The sequence below is a fragment of the Eptesicus fuscus genome, chromosome 21, assembly GCF_027574615.1.
Source record: "Eptesicus fuscus isolate TK198812 chromosome 21, DD_ASM_mEF_20220401, whole genome shotgun sequence".
Lineage (NCBI taxonomy): Eukaryota > Metazoa > Chordata > Mammalia > Chiroptera > Vespertilionidae > Eptesicus > Eptesicus fuscus.
In genome coordinates, this window is record NC_072493.1 from 26691009 (window position 1) to 26710361 (window position 19353).

General features: G+C 53.9%; 1 protein-coding gene across 1 annotated transcript in view; it reads right to left on the reverse strand.

Moving 5' to 3' along the window:
• The window catches only part of CRISPLD2 (cysteine rich secretory protein LCCL domain containing 2), a 69631-nt gene that overhangs the window by 21831 nt on the left and 28447 nt on the right, over positions 1-19353 (reverse strand). The window contains exons 6-12 of the mRNA XM_028142909.2: positions 15439-15539; positions 9415-9552; positions 7555-7615; positions 4756-4822; positions 4156-4286; positions 2443-2486; positions 1149-1221 (exon numbers count right to left, since the gene is read on the reverse strand). Coding sequence (XP_027998710.1) covers positions 1149-1221; positions 2443-2486; positions 4156-4286; positions 4756-4822; positions 7555-7615; positions 9415-9552; positions 15439-15539 — 615 coding nt within the window. The remainder of the gene's footprint in view (positions 1-1148; positions 1222-2442; positions 2487-4155; positions 4287-4755; positions 4823-7554; positions 7616-9414; positions 9553-15438; positions 15540-19353) is intronic.

Below are 19353 nucleotides of genomic sequence, written 5' to 3' on the forward strand. Positions count from 1 at the left end.
TCCAGGCCCAGGATAAGGGTTCACCGGATGCTACATCACCAGCGTCTGAGAGGACCTCGTGGGCACTTCAGACACAAACGCTAGGAGGACACTCTTTATTTTATGTTATGATGCATCCCCCTCCAAAATCAGCCAATTAAGGTTTGGAAGATGCGTGTAAACCTAGTCCTTAAACACACTGCGGCACATCCGCAGAATGGAGCACCATCGTCGACATGGAGGAATAAACCGGACACACTCAACAACTCGAATGGCTCTCGGGAGCACGCAGAGAGAGGGGGCCTGACACAAGGTCTGCATGCTGTGGTGCTCCGCTTACATGAAATCCCACAAAAGGCAAAATCAGGGGCAGAAAGTAGATGGTGGTTTGTGGGGATGTGGGGAAGGGGAGGGGGAGGGGAGGGCCTGACCACAGGGAACTTTCTGTCTTGATTGTGGCCAAGGCTGCACGACTGTGCATTTATCAAAACACGTCGAGTTGTAAACTTACAATGGGTGAGTTTTACTGTATGCAAATTACACCCCCAAAACTGGGTTTTCATAAGCTGCTTCTGAATTGAGGCTCCGGCAGAAGGATCAACGAGCTGAGTGAAATGGGACAAGCAGCACGCAGCCCGCAGGGTTGTAGACTGATCTAAGAGGTCCCAGTGACAAATCTCCAGGTCTGCCTGAGGGGCTTGGAAGGAGCCGTGCGGCAAATGAAGTCATTTCTACATGTGTACGCACTCCGACCAGGGAGGGGAGGAGCCGCCAGTGGACAGAGCCATTTCTCAGCTAAGTTCCCAGAACTGAGCCTGGGACCAGCTGCCCACTGGGCTCAGCCAGTAGCGTCTAACGAGGCTGGTCCCTGGCGGGCCACTCCCGGAGATCCAGCTCTCAGTGGTCAGGGTAGGGTCCCCGGGAATGTGTGCTTCTCATGCCCCTCAGACTATTCCAATGTGCAACCAGGGGGTGAGAACCAGCGGTCCCAGGGAAGGTTGAGCGGGCCCTTGGCTTTGAACACGAACGGACGGCTTTCCTGGGCACACGCATCCAAGGGCCACATCCGGATCGCCACTGCACTTTGCTGCCAGGACATGACCCCCAACCCAGCACGGCACCTCCTCTCAGGCCCCGTGTTTGCAAAACCAGATGCCAGCGGGACGTACCTTGGGCAGTGGGTCCCTGGCTTCTCAAACGGGCAGAGCTGAGCGACGGTGGTGTAGCAGTCCACGTCTTGCTCTGTGAACAGGAGCCATCAGGAGAGGGTCAGGTCACGAGCAAGCCTGGGCCTCGGGTGACCCGCCTTTGAAAGGGACTGCGAGACACCTGGGTCCTAGGGGTTCACTGAGCCCTCCAGGAGAGCTGGGTGAGAACGGGCGTCAAGCCCCAGTGCCCCTGGCACTCCACCCGAGACCACCCAAGGGAGGAGACAAACGCATGCCTGAATGTGTTGACCGGTCGGGGATGCTGCCGCCCGCAACAGCTTCTCCGTGGATCTACTACACGTCTCGTTTGCAGAGTGCTTTTCGATTTTGAGACCTTTCCCCGACTTCATCGTGTTGGACCCCCCTGGCAGGTATTATTGTAATTATAAGAGGAAACCGAGGCTCAGAAAAGCTGAGACCTCGCAGGACATGGCTGAGAACCCAGGTTTCCAAGTCCCGGCCTAGAGCCGTTTCAAAGGAGGCCAGTGACTCTTTTCTGCAAAGTCACATGTTTAAACGACAGATGTGAGAAAGTGGTTCTAATACTGACCACCTGCTGTGTCTGACAGCATGTCCCCATCTAGTCCAGAGCTGGGTAAACTCTTGCTTAAAAGACCAGAGAGTAAATATTTCCAGCTTGGGTGGGCCCTATGATCTATGCTGCAAATAAACCACATAGACGATGCATAAATGAATGGGCATGGTTGTGTGCCAATAAAACTTTATTTCCATAAACAGCCACAGGCAGGATTTGGTCTGAAGGAGGTCGTGACTAAAAAGCATGCTCTCCCATGGATGCATCCCACCCAACCAAATGAACATACCCCACGTTTCCCGCTCTTGTCCATGGCAGACATTACTAATCTACCAAGCTCTGTTTTCTGCTGAGCCCAGAATGAGACCCCAGCATCCATCTCAACGCAATGCTCTAGGTCCTACCAGGTAGCCACTATCAATCAATAGAAACTGACACTCCCTACGCCACCTATTAGCTACTCTAAACTCAGGTGTTGGTATTTCGTGACGTTCAGCCAGAATGCCAAGCCTGTGCTTCTGATTTAGCTCTCTAGGGCCAATGCCAAGTTCAGATATATTTAGGTATTAGAGAATCAGCCTCCTCAGGAACCAGTTCCTGAGAACAGCATTAAAAGCAGGCATGATAGACATTCAATCAACAACTAAGGGGAATGGCATTTTCAGGGAAACCAACATAACCCAAGTGTTATGGTCACATAAAAAGAGGCCACCAGCTTACCTTTCACTTTTGACACCGTGAACGAGCTGGACGCCTTGTATTTGCTGTAAAAGGAAACATTCGGTAAATGCAGACAGAATGGCTTGTACACTTGCTCCCGCATTTATTTTATTTACAGCTTCAATGTTTCATTTCCCTGCTTATCGCCCACCGGCCTGAAGGCCCTGAGAACACCTAGTGCAGGATCTAGAAGGAACTTTCTGGGCACAGCTCATTAACTCCTTTGGGGCAAGGACCCCTCTGGCAGCCCCTTCTCAGAGTGACAGTTTTAAAATGCATATGATAAATTGACAAGACTAAAGGAAAATCCGTTCTTATTAATATCATTATCAAACTATTCAAACGAGTTAGCATTAGAGTAATAGGCACACGTTGTTATGAATGCATTAAGAACAATTTATAGGTGGGTCCTCAAACTACCGTCATTTCAGTGTAAGGACGCAGATACTCTTTCGAGATGTCTACAGCAAGCCCGTTTCCACCAGTGGGAGAGTCTCCCGTCCTGCTAACCTAGTCTGGTTTGGGGCCAGCATTCATATTGGAAGGAAATGCTACATTGCAATGAGAAGTTAGTAAAAATAAAGCTTTAATTTGCTTTATGTTGATGTTCACACATTCCCTGAATTCTAAAACGTGAAGAGCCTGTTCTAGGTGCAAAGCTGGGCATTGAACGGGACTAGAGGTGGCTCTAGGTAGGAACAAGCATCCCAGGCAACGCAGGATCTGAACCTGGCCACGCCCACAGCGCCGTCCTGGCCACGCCCACAGCCTGCACTGAGCCTCCTCATGAGGTCGCCCAACTGGCATCTCTGAGCACCTCCTTGGCTTTGGCTCACAATTCCTGGCTCTTTTATGTTGTTGTTGTTTACAGAACCCTAGGTCCTCAGCTAGATGGAGAGGGGGTACTCGGACACCCCTTGAAGAGCCAGACCTTTGACAGGGGGAATGACGCCTGTCATTTTTGAAATGCTCAGGGTGGCCTCACAATTTGCACGGGGCAAGCTGCCTCGGAACAATCACGGAGCATTTGCTCAGTGCTTCCTTGTCACAGACGCCGGGCTAGGCCCCGGGTCCTGCTGTGGTCCTCACTTACAAATGAGGGTGCGGCCACCCAGAAGAGATGAAGGAACCGCCCAAGGGAAGAAGCAGAGCCAAACACTGCACAGGGAAGAAGCAGAGCCAAGTCTGTTTGACCCCATGACCTCTATTGGGCTCTACGGTCCCAGGTCACTCGAGCCTCTTGTGGCTAGAGAGGTCAACACACGGCCTCCTCCCTGAGCCCCGAAAAGTCAGAATAGCCAAGGACTCTCTGGCCCATCAGCCAGCCACATACCTTATGTGAAAAACATTATCTTGGGGGAAAAAAAGTAAGTATGTTTAAAAAATGAAAAGCCTCATGCTTAGGAAGAGAAAGTGCTAATCCAGAATTAGCCTATAAACTCAGACACTTTCTTTAGTGATAAAGTGTCTGAACAGTTCTTGGGGCCAAGGAAGAAAGGCAAAGCAGAAGCCGAAACCCAACCAAAGGAGAGAGGGGGAGAGAGAGGGAGGGAGGGCGCACACCCACTGGAATAAAATATGCTGAGCTGCCTATGGGGCAAGTTCTAAAGTCATGGATTAAGGTCATCTCTGTTTGTTCAGTACTTTCTACGTGTCAGCAATACTTTTATAACCAGGAAACGCTGTAAGGAACCCTGCTCACAGAATAGTTACCTCAGAGACTCCATGCCATTTCTCTCCGACTTGACGAAAAAGGGGACCCGCCCGTTCCTGGTGATGTCCACCAGGCCTCCTTTGTTGTCCAGGATCCCGTAGTGAATGGCAGCCCGGCATATGCTGGACGACTGGGGAGGGGAAGACCGTGAGCGCGCCGGAAGTGATCCTGGTCAGCCATCCCCAAGATGTTTGTCTTCAACCCACAAGAAGCCAAAACGCCGGGCCACCGCTCACCCCACCTCCCACGCCTGCCTCTCTCCAGAACACGTGCGTCTCTGTCCCTGGGGCTGCTTATCTTTAAAAACCCATCTGAGGGGCTTGACACAGTCAGAACAGCGACAGACAGCCCTGCCCCCCCACGCAGTGGCGCACGGTAACGCCCCGTCTACATGGAGACGGAGACGGGGCCTCGCGAGGACCGGCCCCGGCGCCCCAAAGCGGCCGCACCCGTTTGTGAGCTCACAAACACTCACGGGTCATCTCGGCAAACGAAGGTCGGACGAAGGCGGGGAAGGGAAACCTTCTCCCCTGAAAACCACCAACCTCCTTTAAAAACACACGACAGAAGCCACTTAAAGAAACACGGGCCCCACTTACACTTTCATAAAAGAGAGTTCCGAAGACCTTGGCCTTGTTGCTCAGGCAGCCTGCAGGGCACTGGTACCTGAAGGCAGAAAGCACGTGATTTCCACAGGTGCACACGACTCCGCAGCACCGTGTAATTATCCTTGTTTTCTTCAGCAGCTCTGTCGTCACACGCGGAAAAGCCTCGGTGATGTGGAATCCACCGTTTCCTGGCAGGTCCCAGGTCACCCAACCCTGTTGGCGGTTCTCAACCTGTGGGTCGCCCCATCCCCGCCCCCCGAGGCTGCCCTGAGTGCCTGAGGAATGCGACCCACAGGTTGAGAACCGCTGCTGTAGAGCCTGAGACCATCGGAAAACACAGATATTTACATTACGATTCATTAACAGTGGCAAAATTACAGTTATGAAGTAGCAACGAAAGTAATTTTATGGTTGGGGGTCACCACAACATGAGGAGCTGTATTAAAGGGTCGCGGCGTTAGGAAGGTTGAGAACCACTGCTCTAGGAGAATGTACTGACTTTGGAAACTCACGTGGGAACAATAACACACGAGCTCGCCTAAGCGGCAGGAGCGCGTGGGTGCCTGGGAGAAGGCTGGAACTACGCCACATTGCTGCCGATCCTGGGAGATCTGGACACTTTTTTTTCTTTATACTTGGTTATTGTGGTTGTTCTCTTGAGTTACCGTGAACAAGAATACTTTTTAAAGTCAGAAAATAATCCCAGTAAGTGTTATTTTTATAAAAGCACCAGGTCCAGAAACAGGATGTGCCAGATGGCGGGACGGCTTCTCGGCCAGACACGGGGACACTGCGTGCGCAGGTGGGGTGAGCTATGCTTCTTGACCGGAGGTCTCGGAGAGTCGTGGTGTGGACGGACCTCGCCTGATCCCTGCCTGGGGAGGCTCCCATCTGGGACTCTTCCGATGCTACCTCACAAGGGATATTTTTTAAACCTCGTCATTTTCCCCCATTGAGCACGCGGGCGTGATGCTGTCATCATGAGCTTGCAGGACAGAAAGTCCCATCATCCCAATGGGACCATCAAGAGCGTTCCTAACATCCTAGAGCCACGAGTATGCGGTGTGGATGGCCCTCGCAGACGCTGCGTGCTTTCTCTGACTCGCCCAGCACACACGGAGATGTGCAAGTGCCCCCGACACTGCAGGGGACGGTGGCGCCACCACCATTGCCACATCTTGCTCGTCTCACCAACACGTGGACGGTTGGCTACTGCAGTACTTGCTGGCCTGCTCCCTGCTGCTCAAGGGACGAGGTCTGAGCCTCCGGAACGGCCTCACCCTGGGTTGCTCAAAGCCTATTTCCTGACACGCCTGCCAAAGGCTGAGCCCAGCGCGCTAGCGCACCCAAGTCCCAGTCCCCGTGGCATCAAGCAGGACCCGCGGCCTTCTCTTCCCAGCATGCGCGTTACATGACGCGACTCGGCTTTAGACGAATGAGTGCCAGCGTCCATAGGAAGCCGAGTAAGGACCCCTCGACCAAGGACGTGGTTTTCCCACCGTGAACCTGAGGCGCTGCGTGAGGCCGCTGCACCTGTTGGCCGTTCGCTGCCAGAAAGTGCAGCCCAGCGGCACCGCCAAAACCAAACTCCTTCTTCTTGGCAGACATCCTTCAACATCCGAGTGGACGGTACTCGATGACTCCACCGGCCAGATGAATTCATTCCACTCCCCGGGGCCCACACTGGCAGCTGTTCCTCTAGCGGGGCCCTCAGGAAGCAGCCTACTCAGATTCCGCGGCGGGATCCTGCGGGACCCATGGATGGCCAAGGAGCTGCCAGCCCGCACATCCTAACACCACCCCAGCCGGGATCCTCCGTGCACAGAACTCTGGGCGACCGTGTGACTCCCCTCACACAGAGAGGTGTGATGGCGTCCCCAGCTACACAAAAACGTTGGTCAAGATTGTCCTGTCTGTGGCACATCGGCCACGTACAAGTCTGGCATTTCCGCAGCTTGCAAATTCCTTTTGAGACAATAAGGCCGAGCATCTGTACTTTGAACACGTCCTCCCGACGAGGGAGGAAACACAACTGGAATGTATGTCCAGGCGGGAGGAGACCCAGAGCTTGGGTCAACCCTCTAGGTCCAAGGTTATCAATTAGGGGTGATCTTGTCCTCGGGGGATATTGGCAATTTTGGGGATCACAACTAGAGAGGTGCTCCTGCTTCTAGTGGGTGGAGGCCAGGGCTGCTGTTCAGCCTCCTACACTGCACAGGGCCCCCACCACAGAGCAGCATCTGGCCCTAAATGTCAGTAGTGCCAAGGATGAGGAACACTGGTCTAGGCCAGTGGTTGGCAAACGCATGAGTCAACGGAGCCAAATATCATACAACGATTGAAATTTCTTTTGAGAGCCAAATTTTTTAAACTTAAACTTCTCCTAAGGCCACTTCTTCAAAATAGAGTCGCCCAGGCCGTGGTATTTTGTGGAAGAGCCGCACTCAAGGGGCCAAAGAGCCGCATGTGGCTCGCGAGCCGCAGTTTGCCGACCACGGGTCTAGGCTGACAGAAATGGGTCATCTTTGTGTGCCACACTCTTATCTAAATAAAGGTTGGCATTCGGAAGGAACTGAATTTATGACACAGAGCAGGCCGAGGTACCTCCCCTCTCAGCCCTGGGAGCACACCATGGTTGCTAAAAGTAGAGAACGCCATTTTTTTGTGCGTTTCTACCCAGCTTGGTTGGGTGGCCACCCACTGGCTGATCAGGATGTGACCCGTAGCCTGCAGCAGGCACTTCGAGGGGCGGCAGGGGACAGGGACAGAGGGGTCCCGCCCAGGCCTCACCTGTTGCACGTGGATCCTTTGCACTTGTCCTTCATCTTGGTGTCGCACCTGACGACTTGGGCTAGGAGAGAAATGCAGAAACAGCCATCACTGCGGGAATCCAGGGGATGAGACTGAGTTAGAAGACCCCACCCCCCACTCGGAGGAGCTTTCTGGAATCCAGGCCGTTCCAGAGCAGGAGCATTGCCCAATGGCTGCCGGCTTCAGGGGTGAGGTTCGAATCCCAGGTCCGCCGCTGTAGAGCAGCCGTTTGACCTCGGCCATGTCCCTTCCCCTCTCGGAGGCTCAATCTCCGCGTGTGAATAACGGGTGAACGGGCAGTGGGTACTGTGTCGGTGGCATCAGGTGAGAACGTACCTGTGACCTTGGAGGGAGCCTGGCACACACTAAGTGCCCCGTGGACCCTCGGGCTCTGGAGAACAAGCCTTATTCAGCCTGGAAGTGGAGACCAGGCATTCCCACCTGTGCCGTCTCCCCCACAGCCTTTGCCAAGCTTTCCTTTCTGTTTATTTTATAGCAGCGGTTCTCAACCTGTGGGTTGCGACCCCTTTGGGGGTCGAACGACCCTTTCACAGGGGTGGCCTAAGGCCATCGGAAAACACAGATATTTACATTACGATTCATTAACAGTAGCAAAATTACAGTTATGAAGTAGCAACGGAACTAATTTTATGGTTGGGGGTCACCACACCATGAGGAACTGTATGAAAGGGTCGCGGCGTTAGGAAGGTTGAGAACCACTGTTTTATGGGGACATATAGAAAGCTCGGAGTAGAGTGATGGTTGGGCAAAAAGACATATTATGGTTTTGCGTTATTGAAAGAACCAGTGGAACCGTTTCAAACCGCTGGACAGAAAAGAGCGTCCGCCTATTTCCCGGTCAAAGAAGCGCAGGACGGCTGAACAGGCAACAGGTGTGGGAAAAGGCGCTGGACGCCCAAGAGGACAGAGTGACTGTCGGGGCGGGGGAGAGAGTAGTTAAAAAAGTGGGGATGGTTTCTGAGCAAGATGGGCCCACGGTGGGCCCTACGCAGGGTGAGTCCAGTTTATGCTCTTTACGCGCTAGGGGAGAATCAGAACCAGGCCGCAGGCAGACTGCCCACGCCTACTGCTGTGTCTGTAAGGAAGTGCCCTCCAGAGCCCCGACCTCCAGCAAAGGCGCCCGAAGGCAGAGTCAGGGGAACCAGAGCACTGAGCTCTGGCCGGGCAGAGAGCGAAGAAAGGAGAAGAGCCCTCTGAGGGGAGGTGTGCGGGAGCCAGGGGAGGGGAAAGGGCCACAGAGGTGAGGGTGGGAGGGCTCTGGGACTTCCAGAAGTCTGGGGGAAATATCTAACTCCCGCCCAAGGGGCTGTCGGAGGCAACTTGATGATCTCAAGCACAGGGAGGTCCCCGCTGACCCCGGGGCCCACAGTACTGCCAACAGTCCTCGTAGCACCTCGTATCATGGCCCCATTTTATGGATGAGCGAATGGAGCCTCGGAGAGTCAAATGATATCCAAGTCCCAGAGCTGGTACGTGGAGAAGAAGGACTGCGCTCTCCCTTAGGGAGCCTGGCGCTTCCAGGCCGAACCCAGTTTCAGCCCGGGTCCCCTTTGAAAGGATAAGGTCTCCCCTTAAAACACCTGCCCGAGGGGAACTGTCACTCAAGCACAGCTCCTATAAATGGCTTAAACATTCCCTTTTTAGGAACGCCTGAGAGTTATACTTTTGCAGGCTGCCGGCCACCCTTGCTCCTGCTGTGTGTGAACCTGGAGCCCTCGCAACCCACCAGCTCCCCTCCCCCGCCCACCCTGAAGGAAATGGCCCCCTTCCACAGGGGGCTCGAGGGGGCACCGAGGGCAGAGCGGGAGCCTGACTCACTCATGTAGCTCACGGCGGCGGACGTTTTCTTGGGTCTGATCACCCTCGGCTGAACCCAGTCGCGTTTCCCTTCAGTCACGGGAGCTGTCTCCACCTCGTTCATCTCGTCTGTTTCAGGTTTTTGGACGTAAGTCCCTTCTTCATAGCAAAGATGGAGGGGGGAAAAAAAATGCTGAGATTCAACAAAAATGCACTTTGCAAAAAAAAACACAACACACACACACTTGGAACCTAAACTTGTTTGAGGTTTAGTTTGACAAAGAATCATTTCAGTGGCAAAGAGGAAGTTACATTTCAGAAGAGACCTGGCCAGGTGGAATTCTACCAGCGAGGGAGGTGGACAGGCCCTGCTCACTGTGTCTGCTCTGGCCCCAGAAGCCGCTGGGCTGAGCAGGGTGAGAGGCCCAGCTCCACACCTGGATTATCATCATGGCTTCTTGTCCTACCGCCCCCTGCACCATCATTGGCCCAAGGAAGTACATCCTCTGACCCCAAACCGTAGCTGCCTCCCCTAAGTTTTCACGGGGAGAGGGGCCTTCCTCGTTTATACACCCATTAAGGTGCACGAAGACTCATGTCCAAGGCCTTGGGCCCACTGCCCCTCATCTCCAGCACACCCGGCTCCCTTCTCTGCCCCTGTGCGCCAAGATCACTTAACCGAACTCAACTCCTTTCCTGCACTGAGGCGTTGCCACCCCCTGACATTGGACCCATCACGTAGAATGAGCCAGAGAGACCGACTCTTGTTTTTTAAAAAAGTGAGTTCATTGGGTCCCAATCTTTTCCCACCCAAACATTATTATTTCTCCACAATGATCATGACAACCACATTTTAAGACATTTTGATTAACCAAACAGGTTGCATTTCTTACAAACATCAGTTTATTGATCTTCTAGTCTTCACCACAAAAGGCAACTACTCAGCCCTAACCAGTTTGGCTCAGTGGATAGAGCGTTGGCCTGCGGACTGAAGGGTCCCAGGTTCGATTCCGGTCAAGGGCATGTACCTTGGTTGCGGGCACATCCCCAGTAGGGAGTGTGCAGGAGGCAGCTGATCGATGTTTCTCTCTCATCGATGTTTCTAACTCTCTATCCCTCTCCCTTCCTCTCTGTTAAAAAAAAAAAAATCAATAAAATATATATTAAAAAAAAAAAAAAGACAACTATTCACTGCTGGCCAGAACCTGTAATCAGGATACCAAACTGTCCATTTCAGCCAAAGCAAGCAGAGACTTGCTATTTGCATTTGCCTGAATGGCCTTCTCAAAGATCAACTGCTGCACATCTCTGCTGGGGACCTTGGCACCGTTACAGCATGCGCCCCTGTCCCCCTCGGGTGTCTGTGGACCAGGCTTGCCTCCTGCTCTCCCTCAATGAAAGAATCGACAGAAATGTGTTTGGGTAAGAAGGACTTCAAGAGGAGCAATGAAGCACCCTCGCAGACCTCTTTGTGTCACTGGATTAATAATATCCAAGTCCCCTCAATCCCTCAGCCTTGTCACCACTTCTCCTTAAGGGCAATGGCCTCTCTTCTCCAAAGGGCAGGCCGTGTTTTGTGTCTATACAAGACAAACATCGAATGAAGGGCAGATGAGTGGTTCTCCCGTGCTTTTCGAGGCTGGAATTCTTTGCTTCTGTTTCATTGCCAATTTCCTTTTGTTCAACCTGCACCCCAGGCGAACCTAGTCCCGAGAGAAGGGACAGGATTTGAGCTGGGAGGTGAACTGTGATCTTGACCCCCAAGTCCGTTCCCTCGGGGAACATCCAGGGCTGCTCGGGGCAGCTAGCTCACAGCTGTGATTTCACTACCACCTGCTTTCCTACCCGCTGTGAGCTCCCTGAGGCCTGCAGCTAGCCTGTTTCACAGCCCTCTCGATATCCAGCTCCCAGCTCATAGTAGTTGCTCAACAAAATTTGCTGAATGAAAGATACTTAACCCCCCCCCCCCCGCCCCCGAAAGGATTCTGTCTTTGGATTCCTTTGAAAAAATATATATATTCCCAGTGAAATTTAAAAACATTTAGGAAGGGAATTCTGAAAGTATCATTTGTAGCCAAGAGCTATTAGTTGAAATCTTTATGAAGACACCAGGTTTGCAACGCCATTTGGCACGATCAACCGTCTCTGGTCTGCCTTCCCGTCAATGTAGCTACTCAGGTTTGCCCTTCACTGAAAGCCAGAGCTGTCTCTGGAATAACCGGGTTTTCTTCCACTGGCCTTTAGGGTTTTTATACCACATAATCGTGGCTTTATTCAGCCGAATATAGTTTGGTAAGGCAGTCTAAAGCATTTGAGGGCTCACTATTTAAGAAAATGGGCAGACAGTCCTCGCCCTCAGACACACACATGAAAAGTGGAATGCTTGCCCAGAAGACCGGCTCTATTTGAGCACATCCTAATTAAGATCCCCTGTGTGGACCCGCGCAGGCCTGGGGAAATTCCACGCCCGAGTTCACGGCCAGGTTACTGTGCGCACTGTCCATCCCCGGGCCCGGGGTCTCGGGGCACATAGCATTGCGTACATCATTCTGCAGATTCCCACCGCGGTCCGTAAGTGACAACAGAGCTCACAGCTCCTGTTTCCAGAGCGCGGACCTTTTCCAGTATGTCCTCACATCATCCTCTCACTGCCTTGACGGACGGGATGAGCCTCGTTTCACAGACAGAGAAACCGAGGCTCGGAGAGGCTAAGGGACCGGCCCACGCTCACAGAGCTGAGAGTCAAACCGCCTTTCCCCGAAGCCCACAGCCTTTATCACCACACCTGGCAAGGCTGGCGGGAACAAACCCCTCTTAAGGTCTGTCCTTCTCCCTGCTCCATCTCCATTACAGGCCAGGCCCTGCCGTGCACGCTCAGTAAGTCAGTCGCTTCACAGGAGACCTGCGGCGTGGTCAGCTAGGAAAACTGGCACACCTGCCGAGTGGAGCTGGCTATTTTCCACCAAAAATAAAGAAACAAGTACAGAGACTGCATTGGGTGGGTAAACCAGCACCTAAGGTAGCTTTGTCTGTATTTGTTCTTGGAAGTTGGCTCTCTTGGGGATGCGGGTATTGAACTGAGAGGATGTGAAGAGCACACCCGCTCCGTGGCCCCGGGAGGAACTGGAGTGAACCAGCAGTCGTAACTACAGGTGGTCAAGGTTCAGGGAGAGTCTGGCTGCAGTAAGAGCAGGAAGGCAGGTGCACTGCCAGTCTGTGTAGTCAGGGAAGGCTCCCTGGAGGAGGTGTGACACCAGAGCTGTGTTTCTAAAGAGGAGGAGGCGTCTGTCAGGTTCCACAGACGGATGAGACCCCCCAGGCTGGGAGAGGACCAATATTCCTCACCAGGGGATGAAGGTCACCGTGCAGGTGTAAGTACAGTCATACCTCCCACTTCTTCAAGGAGCTAACCCCCTCTGTTTATAAAGCACTGACTATGTGCAGGTTGTTGCGCTAGCAACTCACATCCTTCTCATTGCTTTAATTGTGGGAGAACAGGAGGCAGGGGTTTCCAACTCTAGTCCACAGGCATCCGAGGGGGGCGGGGTGCATGCTGTAAGGTACAAAGAGGTCCCCCCTACAGAGATGTGCATCCGTTCGTCTTTGAGAAGGCCACTCAGCAAGTGCAAATAGCAGCTCTCTGCTTTGCTTTGGCTGAAATTTAACGGGGCTGCGCTGTCACTGTTACAGATGGGAAACCGGAGGCCCTGAGAAGGCACCTGGGGCGCCTGAGTCCACACAGCCTGCGACGGTACACACGACCGTGCTCCCCCGAACCAGACAGTTCTGGGCCACACACACACCGAGCCCCTCACAGCGCGGGGCTCAGGAGGAACCCCAAAGGGCATCCTTCCTTACGACCCCCAAATCCGACGGGGACTCAACCCCTATGGGTGACTGGGTGCCAGAGGCTTCGTTTGGTGCGTAAGCCAGCATCACGGTCCAGCTGTTTGTTGTTAATTCCTTGTTTGTTTGTTTGTTTTATACCGAACGATAAGCACAGTCACGGGGCCTGCCTGAATAGGACCATGGAGATGGGACCTGCCATGCCTGACTGCTGACCTCAGCCTTCTCCTCCTAGTCCTCCAGGTCCCCAGGGGTTGACACCATAACCCTCTTTTCAGACAGAAAGCCTGGGGCTCAGAGAGACCACCTGCCCAGGGTCCCAGCACCGGAATGAGGCGGGGTTGACACTCTCGGAGCAGGTGTGCCAGCCCCTTAAAACCCATGCTTGGCTCACAAATCCAGGGACCAGAGCAGGGGGCGTATCAGGGAACAGTTCACCAAAGACGGGCGCATGGAGACAGAGAAGAGGGTGGCCTGAGAGGACACGGGAAGTGGGAGAAATTCCATTTAACAAACGCTTACGGGTAGATCAATGGGACAGGATAGAGAGCCCAGGAATAAACCCACACCTTTATAGCCAATTAATATTTGACAAAGGAGGCAAGAACATACGATGAGGTAAAGATAGTCTCTTCAATACATGGTGTTGGGAAAATTGGACAGATACGGGCAAAAAAAAAAGTGAAACTAGACCACCAACTCACACCTTACACAAGAGTAAGCTCAAGACCATGCTGCCTCATGCCTCCAGGCCTTCGCACATGCTGTTCCCCCTGCCGGAAACGCCTTTCACTCCTCTCACTGCTAGGCTACATCTTCTTCCTTAAGGGCACCTGCTGGGGGGAGCCCTCCCTGACCCCCTTAGACAACAGCAGTGTTCCTGCTAGAAGCTCCCGGCAAACAGTTACTTCCCCTGGAAGATGAGAATCACTCCCCGTGGCCACGACACCACTGGGCCTCAGTTTCATGAGGGATGGGCCATGACTGTCTGGTCGCCATAGTGATCCCCACTGATATCACCCAGCAGCGTCCTGGCACACAACAGGTGCTCGATACATCTATGCCAAATGCACGAATTCTCACGTGTGCCTGAGATGTATTATGGGAGATGGTGTTATCACAGCCATTTGCTGATGGGTAGAGTGAGCGCCTGGTGGGAGCGCCAGCCTCAAGCCTGGTTTGTTGCTTCTCCTGTCCCCTCCTCCACCCGCAATGGGCAGAATCAGTGGTGAACAGCTGTCAGGACCACAGAGCACCTGGGCCCCTGAGAGGGTCTGCGTCCCACCACTAGGCACCAGCGCGTTCACCCCAGAGCCCACGGAACTGACCCCACGACCCCTCCGTCCGGGAGGGCCTGGCACAGAGGGTGGCTCTCGCCTGCGTGCCCAGCGCCCCCTGCCAAGTCCCTCCGAACCATCACAAGGCCTGTGGATGGAGCCACATGAAAAAAACTCATCTTAACCGTAAAAACACGAGGAGGCCCTTTGGCCCAGCGATGCCGCTCCTGGGACGGAGCCTGAGGAAATATTCCAAATTGTGAGCAACGCTTTAGGCACGAAAAATGTGCATTGTTTACAGTAGCAGAGTGAGTGGAAACATTCTGAGTGGCGGCAACAAACAAGTGGGGGAGGGGCTGGAAACCGCACAGCCTTGGAGAGCCCCGGTTTGCCTGGGAGGGAAAACGCAAATGTTTATGACAAGTCCCATGAAGTATGAACAAGGTGGGAAAGTCAGGGGGGGCGGGACGGTAGGTAGGTGTGGGACAAGGACGGGAAAGATACCCTGGAGGGACAGCCCTGCCTAGCCCGGAGCTCGCCGGGAACATCCCAGTCCAGCTGTTCGCTTCTAATTCCTGGTTTGCTGTCTGTTTCATATTGAACTATAAGCACCAACAAACAAGGACAGGCACCTGTCTGAGGGGATGCTGCGTTCAAAGTCCAGCTTGGAATCTGGCCATGGGATGCTCCTGGGGGGGTGGGGGGGGGACATCCAGGGCAGCCGTGTGGTCCCCAGGGAACCGGGGGACTGAACCCCGAGTCTTCTTGTGCACGAGGAGGGAAGGAAGGGGGGAGGAGGGGGTGCTGAGGGCGGCTGCAGCAGGGCTGGGGAGGGGGCACCTGGGGCTCCATTGTTCACGTCTCGGGGTCTGTGCTTTGCTTGAGCTGTTCCGTGACTCACGGTTTTGAAGTCATTTCCTACCTCGGTAACACAAGTTGTTCTTGCAGCCGCCTCCGTAGCTGGGCGGGCACTCGGAGCAGGGCCGGCCGGTTTTGTACGGGGCCTCTCCAATCCAGTTCCCCCTGAGGACAGACAGAAACACTGTCAGGAGGGGCTGCCACCCGAGGGCCCAGGTCACCCCTTTCCTGGCCCCACTCGGGGCTGAACACAGTGGGGGAGGAGGATGGTGGTTGCCATGTAATGGGAAAGAGGAAGCTACTGGGCCCCCTCTGAGCGCAGAGTCTAACGAATTCTAGAGGAACCCCAGCTGAGAGCTACACGTCCCCTCCCTGACCTGAGTGTGTGTGCCAACACCCACTGGCCCCACATGCACCGCTGGTGCTCCCCTCACTCAACTCTGAACACTCTCCACCCTACCCAGCCCCAGCGCCTTTGTCCTGGGAAGCTGCCAGGATCCCTCTTGGCAAACATTTTCAAATGAGTAAACGTCAGTGTGTTCATGGAGTACCTGGTGTTTGGACCACACACCCAACCCAGGTCACCCCATCCTTCCAACACCCCAGGAGGACATGCTGGAATTCAATCCTTTGACACAGGAAGGAACTGAGGCTCAGAGAGGCTCAGCGACTTGGCTGAGGTCACACAGCAGGATGGGAACCCAGGCTGTGGGGCTCAGAGTCTCTGACCACACTGCTCTCAGGGCTGAGACTAAGGTCCCCCTGAGCAGCCCAGCCACCGTCCATCTCCCTCTGAAGTTCCTGGGGCAGAAGGAACATCACAGTCTGGAGGCCACTCAGTGAGATTTCTCCAGGGCCCAGGTGGCAGGTGGTGAGTGGAATTCCCAAATCCTTCTCATAGCATCTAAGTCTTTGGCAACACAAATTGGAGCTGTGACTGACCAGGGACCAGTCTCTGTGATTTGTTCTAGAAACTTCCTAAATGGTCGCCCAGTCATCCATTCCTTCTCCCAGGAAAGGGACTCGGGCCTGCTGCTGGCCAGGCTGGGCCCCGGCGTCCTCCAGCTGAGTGGTGAAGAGCAGATGCCCTAGGTTGGACCCCAACCCTGCCAGCTGGGTGACCCCCACTTTCCCCAGCCTTGAGTCCGTCTGCTCTGTAATGGGGGTGGGGGGGGGACGACAGGTGAGTGACTGTATGGACACCTCAGACCCAGGCCCGGCTCAGGGTGAAGGCCACACGCTCTGAGCGCTTCCCAAGCCAACAAGCGTGTCCAGGTGATGTTTCTGACCGCTTTCCAGGGAGGGCCCTGTGGGTGTTGGCCGGAAGACAAACTGCAAAACACGCTCTCTGTTTAACCTCCGGCAGCTCAAAATAGCGGATGGCATCACCCAGGGCCGTGTGGGCATCAGGCCGGGGACGGAGGGCGGGGGCCCGTTATAACACGCTCATCGCTTCCACCCCCACACACCCCGAATGGTAGTGTTCTCACCACGCTCAGAGCCCACTCAGCTGGCCACCTCTGCTGGGGACAGCAAGGCTGGCTAGGGACTCACGGGGGCCTTTGGAAGGACTCCCCCGAACAGCCCACCGCCAGGCAGACCGAGAGGGCCCCAGGGCCTGTCCTGTTGCTGGGCTAGACTCAATAAGTTTCTTCAGACTATCTGGACCCCCAGGTGGCTCATCCCTTCCCCAGCCGAGACGCCAGCCAACTGAGAGTTCTGGATTTCCTCCAAGACGAGCCACACCTCTGATGTCCAGGAGGAACAATGCTCGGGGGAGCGTGTACGGAGGCTGACTGGGCGCCAGGCTCCGCACCAATGCCCTGTCCCTGGACAACCAACCGCTTTACTCTCCCAACAGCCCCGTAAAGTAAGAGTCCACTCCAATGCACAAGGTCGTGGAGGTACAGGACCCTTCACTCCCCACCCCTGCCCAAAAGGATCTGAGCCCAGACACTACCCCTGGGCCCACCCTCTCAGCCTCTGCCCGCTGCAAGGCCAGGGGCTCTGCCCGCTGAGAGGGAAGCCATGGAATACCACACAGCAATCAGAGAATGGCCCATTGAACACACGACACCACAGACAAATCTCACAGAAGTGGTGCTGGGAGGAGGATGGTGGGTGTGTGAGGGCTTATCTGTCAGGTCCATGCATATGAGACAGACTGGCAGATGGAAAGAGAGGTCAGAATGGGGCCACTCAGGTTCGGGGGGTGGGGCGCATCCTGGGGTGCTGGAAACATTCTCTGTTGTGACCTGGTGGTAGCTACGTGGGTATGAACTGAATTGTGTGTGCCCACAAATTCATAAGCTGAGGCCCTAACCCCCCTTGCGGCTCTAAGTGGAGATGGGACTTCTAAGGATGTAATAAAGGTTAAATGTGGTCATAAGGGTGGGGTCCTGGATGGGACTGGTATCTTTTTCTCTGCCTCTGTTTCTCAGTGTGTGCATCAGGAAATATCACATGAGGACACAAGGAAAAGCCATTTACAAGCCAGGAAGAGTCCTCACTAGAAACTGGCCCTGCTGAACCTGGAGCTGGGACTTCCAACCTCTAGAACCGTGAGAAATAACTGTTTATTATTTAAGCGCCCAGTCTCTGGGTGCCCGAGCAGACAAATACATGTATGTAGGTGCAAAAATTTATCAAGCTGCCTACTTAAGATTAGTGTCTTTAAGCCCGGCCAGCGTGGCTCAGTGGTTGAGCATTGACCTATGAACCAGGAGGTCATGGTTTGATTCCTGGTCAGGGCGCATGCCTGGGTTGTGGGCTCGATCCCCAGTGTGGGGTGTGGAGGAGGCAGCTGATCAATGATTCTCTCTCATCATTGATGTTTCTATCTCTCTCTCCCTCTCCTTTCCTCTCTGAAATTAATAGAATATGTGTGTTTTTTTAAAAAAAGAGTAGTGTATTTTACCCTCATGGATTATTCCTTTTTCAAGAAAAGGAGTGGGAGCTAAAAGGTTGGATTTTTGATCGGGTCTTCTAGTGTATTCCTTATATAAAGAGTCAAATCAAATTATTCCTCCCTCCCCACCTGCCACTCTGCCAGGAATTCCACCACCGTGGACCAGTTTATTGCTCTTCCATGGGCTGCGTCCCTCCCCATCAATGACATAATCCCCCTTATCCCTGTGGGCTGCTGAGACACGGCCACCACAGGCGTGCCAGATGGTTGATGGAGAGTTCTCTTTTCCTCCCAACCTCAGCAATTCCCCCTTCATCGCACCCATGGCCACTCCGGACCCAAACCAAATAAATGAAGTCATTCCCATTTCATTCAGTCACTGAGCAAATACACCTCGAGGCCCACAATGTGCAGGGCATGGTGCTAGGATGGCCGCCAGCGTGCAAACCGCAGGCCGTGAGCTGGGCGAGCCATTCCTCGAGAACGAGCACATGTTTGCCTGATGAGCAATGGAGGCGAAATGAGTCAAGGGATTAACGACATCGGGCTGTGTGAGGAAGAAGCGGGGCTGTGACATCAGGGGATGTGGTCCCTTCTGAGAGGGGGAAATACAAAGATGCAAAAACTCCATCTAACGTGAATACCTGTGTCATAGAGTGCTATCTGCTGCATACTTTCAGAGAAAAAATAATACTAATATTGCTGTGGCAGACCCCACTGGTTGCCCAGGTGACAGCTATTCCTGCTTCTGACTTGTGCAGGTGGTCCCAGAGGAGGCTTACGAAGTCAAATGGGGCAATTCCATTGGTCAAAGCCAATTGGAGCAATCTGGTTCCCCCCTTGTCTGCAACTGGTCTAGTGCTCGCCAATGACATAGGGAGAAAGTGGGCCAGGGGCGAGAAAGGCCTAAGGATAGAGGTCTTTTCTACCATTCTCCTTCCTTCTGCTTGGGAAGATGTGATGCCCAGTGCATTGCAGCCAGGGGTCCATGAGGAGGGGATAGTACAGCAGACAACAAAAGGAGCCTGAGCCCTGGTTGACACTGCTGATCTGTTAAGCTAACCCAGATGC